Here is a 5,123-nt window from a genome sequence, read left to right on the forward strand (position 1 = left end):
ATCCCAATCCCCATCCCCACCCCTGTCCCTGCCCCAATCCCAGTCCCCATCCCCATTCCCATTCCTTGCTCTGCCTGGTGTCCCCCCCATCCACATCCCCATCCCAATCCCCATCCCCACCCCTGTCCCTGCCCCAATCCCAGTCCCCATCCCCACTCCCATCCCTTGCCCTGGCCGGTGTCCCCCATCCCAACCTTTGTCCCCACCCCATCCCTACCTTTGTCCCCATCCCTGTCCCAATCCCCATCCCCACCCCTATCCCTGCCCCAATCCCAGTCCCCATCCCCACTCTCATCCCTTGCCCTGGCCGGTGTCCCCCATCCCAACCTTTGTCCCCACCCCATCCCTACCTTTGTCCCCATCCCTGTCCCAATCCCCATCCCCACCCCTATCCCTGCCCCAATCCCAGTCCCCATTCCCATTCCCATCCCTTTCCCTGTCCATTGTCCCCCCATCCCCACCTTTGTCCCCATCCCAATCCCCATCCCCACCCCTATCCCTGCCCCAATCCCAGTCCCCATCCCCATTCCCATTCCCATCCCTTTCCCTGTCCGTTGTCCCCCCATCCCCACCGTTGTCCCCATCCCCATTCCCACCCCTCCCTCCTTCCCTGTATCCCCCGATCCCGCCCTCATTCCCTGTATCCCTGTATCCCAGGAGCAGCCACGGCTTCGTGCACGTGAAGCTCACGAGGACGCGGGAGCAGCACTTCACCCTGGGCCGCGCCGGCGCCGCCTTCCCGTCGGTGCCCGCGGCCGTGCGGCACTACACGGCCCGGGCACTGCCCGTGCGGGGGGCACGGCACATGGCCCTGCTGTACCCCGTGGCCGTGCAGCCCCCGTGACCCCCCGGCACAGCCCCGGCACCCCAATAAAGCCCCGGGACCCCAGTAGAGCCCCGTGCGTGTGTGGCACAGGGACGGGCACGCTCTGCTCGCTCTGGGGGCAGGGAGGGCGAGGGGGTGGCACTGCCGAGGGTGGCACTGCCAGCGGTGGCACTGCCTGGGCACAGAGTGTGGGAAGGGTCCTGATCTTGGCACTTCCACCAGTGTCCCCTCCTGATGCCACCACTTGGTCTCCTGATCTTGGCACTGCCATCAGTGTCCCAGCCTGGGCACAGTGTGTGGGGGCTCCTGATCTTGGCTCTGCCACCGATGTCCCACCCTTGTCACAGGGTGGGAGGGAGGGCAAGGTGGTGGCACTGTCGGTGGTGGCACTGCCAGCGGTGTCCCAGCCTGGGCACAGAGTGTGGGAAGGGTCCTGATCTCGGCAGTGCCACCAGTGTCCCCTCCTGATGCCACCACTTGGGCTCCTGATCTTGGCACTGCCACGGGTGTCCCACCCTCATCACAGGGTGGGAGGGAGGGTGAGGGGGTGGCAATGCCAGCGGTGTCCCAGCCTGGTCACAGTGTGGGGGCTCCTGATCTTGGCACTGCCACCAGTGTCCCACACTTGTCAAAGGGTGGGAGGGAGGGCAAGGTGGTGGCACTGCCGAGGGTGGCACTGCCAGCGGTGTCCCATCCTGGGCACAGTGTGGGGTTGTGATCTTGGCATTGCCGCCACTGTCCCATCCTTGTCACAGGGTGGGAGGGAGGGTGAGGTGGTGGCACTGCCAACAGTGTCCCAGCCTGGGCACGGTGTGTGGTGGGTTTGTAATCTCAGCACTGCCACTGGTCTCCCCTCCTGATGCCACCACTTGGGCTCCTGATCTTGGCACTGCCACCAGTGTCCCACCCTCGTCACAGGGTGGGAGGCAGGGTGAAGTGGTGACACTGCCAGCGGTGTCCCAGCGTGGGCACAGTGTGTGGGGTCCTGATCTTGGCACTGCCACCCGTTTCCCACCCTGGGCACAGTGTGTGGGGGTGTCCTGGCACTGCCACCAGTGTCCCACCACATGAACTCCTCGTCCTGGCACTGCCACCAGTGTCCCCCCCGATGCCACCCCGTGGGCTCCTGACCCTGTGCTCCCCCCCCAGGACCCCCCAGGGTGAAGGGGGGAGTCGGGATGAGCCCCCCAGGACACGGCCACGGGCACAGAACGGGGTGGCACTGCCAGGGGTCACCCCCCGTCGTGGGGGCTCACCCTCATGGTGTGGTGGGGGCTGATGGCACTGCCACCCCCTGCTGAGGGTGGTCCTGGCTTCCTGCCCCCCCAGCACAATCCGGGGGGATTCCCAGGAATGGGGGGCTCCTGGGGCTGTCCCAGTGCCCACCACATGCAGTGCCCGGGCTGGGGACACTGGGGTGGCACCGGCTGGCGCGGGGGGGGGGCACAGAGGACACGGAGAGGGGTCCGAGATGCTGCAAAACACGATTTTTGGGGGGGTTCCTGCCGGGGGAGGGGGTGCCCTCCCCCCCGCCGGGCACCGGGGGCACATCGGGGCATTTTCAGGGCCGGGGGGCAGCGGGGGGGCCCCGTGCCCACCACGGCCCCCTCTGGTACGGGTTGTCCGTGGGCACCGCGGCAGAGGGCGGGGGCAGCTTTTTGGGGTCCCGCGCCGAGGGGGGCACCACGTTCTGGTAGATGGGCGGGCCTGGGGGGGCGGGGCGTGGTTTGGGGTGTGGTCGCTCCTGTCCCCCAGGGCGGGGCACGGGGGGTGGCACCGGGGGACCCCCGGGGGAGGTGGGGGGCGTGGGGGGGGGGCACAAGAGTTTTTTGGGGGTGTTTAGGCACGGGGGGAGGAGGGGCAGGAGCCAGGGAGCAAGGGGGGGGGGTTTGGGGTTGGGGTCTTTGGGGGCGGAGTATTTGGGAATGGGATATTTGGGGACAGTATTTAGGGACTTGGGGACAGGGTGTTGGGGAAGGGGTATTTGGGGTTGGGGGATTGGGGGATGGGTTATAGGGGGATGAGGTATTTGGGGACAGGGTATTTGGGGAGGGGGTATTTGGGAATGGGGTGTTTGGGGAGGGGGTATTGGGATTGGGGTATTTGGGGTTGGGATACTTGGAGAGGAGGTATTTGGGAATGGAGTATTTGGGGTTGGAGTATTTGGGGTTGGGGTATTTGGAGAGGGGGTATTTGGGGCCAGGGATATTTAGGGGCAGGGTATTTGGGGACTGGTAGGTTTGGGGATGGGGTATTTGGGGTTGCGGTATTTGGGGCCAGGGATATTTGGGGACTGGTAGGTTTGGGGATAGGGTATTTGGGGACTGGGAGATTTGGGGATGGGGTATTTTGGGATGGGGTAATTGGGGATGGGGTATTTGGGGATGGGATATTTTGGGATGGGGTATTTGGGGACTGGGATGTTTGGGGAGGGGGTATTTGGGGCCGGGGTTACCTGAGCTCCTGTGACACCAGCAGTAGCCAAGAAGGGCTGTCCCCAGGAGGGCTGTGCCCCCCAGGCCCCCCAGCACCCCCCACAGCACCCCTGTGAACACACACCCAGCAGGGTCACCCCCCACCACTGCTGGCACCCTCGGTGACCCCATCAACTCTTCGGTGACCCCATCAACCCCTACAATGATGCCACCTCCCGGTGACCCCCTCAACCCCTCAGGGACCCCATCAACTGCTCAGTGACCCCATCAACTGCTCAGTGACCCCATCAACCCCCAAAATGATGCCACCCCACAGGGACCCCATCAAGCCCTTCATGGACCCCATCAACTCTTCGGTGACCCCCTCAACCCTTACAATGATGCCACCTCCCAGTGACCCCGTGAACACCTCAGGGACCCCATCAACCCCCCCAATGATGCCACTCCCTCAGAGACCCCATCAACCCCTTCAGGGACCTCACCAACCCCTCAGTGACCCCATCAACCCCAGCAGTGACCCCATCAACTGCTCAGTGACCCCATCAACCCCCAAAATGATGCCACCCCCCCAGGGACTCCTTCAACCCCTTCAGGGACCCCATCAACCCCCTCAGCGGTGCCACCTTCCAGTGACCCCATGAACCCCTTCAGGGATCTCATCAACCCCTTGGTGACCCCATCAACTCTTTGGTGACCCTATCAACCCCCAAAACGATGCCACTCCCCCAGGGACCCCATCAACCCCCCCAGGGACCTCATCGACCCCTCAGTGACCCCACCAACCCCACAAGGATCCCCCCAAGCCCCTCGGTGATGCCACCTCCCCGTGCCCCCCTCCCTGCCCCCGTGCCCAGCGGGGTGTCCCAGTGACCCCCCGAGCCCCCCGCGGCAGGGTTGGGGGGTCCCGGCGGTACCGTCGTGCCCGGTGCCGGTGCCATCGGTGCCATCGGTGACGTTGGTGACGGTGATGACGGTGCCCGCGCCGGTGGCCGCGGCGTAGCGGGGGATCTCCAGGGTCACCCGGCACAGGTAGTGCCCGCTGTCGTTGTCCCACACCCGGGGCAGGCTCAGGGTGGCCCGGGGGGGCTGCCAGGCCAGGCGGAGGGGGGGGGCACAGGGGTCGGGGGGCGCGGGGCCGAGGGTGCCCAGGCGGGTGGCACAGAGCGCCCCGCGCCCCCCGGCCCTCACCCACTCCATCCGCAGCAGGTACGGGCTCCTGGGCACCTCCACCTGGCAGCCCAGGGCCACCGTGTCACCCGCTGTCACCCGCACCTCGCCCGGGCTCTGCAGCACCCGCAGGGCGCCCGCTGTGGGGACAGCGCGGGGGTCGCGGGGGGCCGTCACCCCCCCGGCCCACCCCGGGTCCCCCCTGGGTGCAGGGGACAGGGGGTGCCAGGCTCGCTGCCCACGTGTCCCGTCACCCCTGCCTCTGACCACGCGCCCCATCCTGTCACCACACGCCCTGGCCCCTTCCTGTCCCTCCACCTCTGTCCCCTTTCCTGTCCCCCATCTCAGTCCCCTCCCTGTCCCCCCACCTCTGTCCTCTCTGTCCCCATCTCTGTCCCCTCTCTGCCCCCTATCTCTATCCCTTCCCTGTCCCCCAACTCTGTCCCTTTTCCTGTCCCCCCACCTCTGTCCTCTCTCTGTCCCCATCTCTGTCCCCTTCCCTGTCCCCCCATCTCTGTCCCCTCCCTATTCCCCAACTCTGTCCCTTTTCCTGTCCCCCCACCTCTGTCCTCTCTCTGTCCCCACCTCTGTCCCCTCCCTGTCCCCCCATCTGTCCCTTTTCCTGTCCCCCCACCTCTGTCCTCTCTCTGTCCCCACCTCTGTCCCCTCCCTGTCCCCCCATCTGTCCCTTTTCC

At 66.1% G+C, this 5,123-nt stretch overlaps 1 protein-coding gene across 1 annotated transcript in view; it reads left to right on the plus strand.

The window, feature by feature from the left end:
- Positions 1-844, plus strand: part of LOC108510111 (SH2 domain-containing adapter protein D-like) — a 4,975-nt gene extending 4,131 nt beyond the window's left edge. Inside the window, exon 6 of the mRNA XM_017839804.1 lies at positions 658-844. Within this exon, the coding sequence (XP_017695293.1) occupies positions 658-844 (187 nt within the window). The remainder of the gene's footprint in view (positions 1-657) is intronic.
- Positions 845-5,123: the final 4,279 nt, after the last annotated feature.

The sequence above is a fragment of the Lepidothrix coronata genome, unplaced genomic scaffold (assembly GCF_001604755.1).
Source record: "Lepidothrix coronata isolate B3197 unplaced genomic scaffold, Lepidothrix_coronata-1.0 Scaffold483, whole genome shotgun sequence".
NCBI lineage: Eukaryota > Metazoa > Chordata > Aves > Passeriformes > Pipridae > Lepidothrix > Lepidothrix coronata.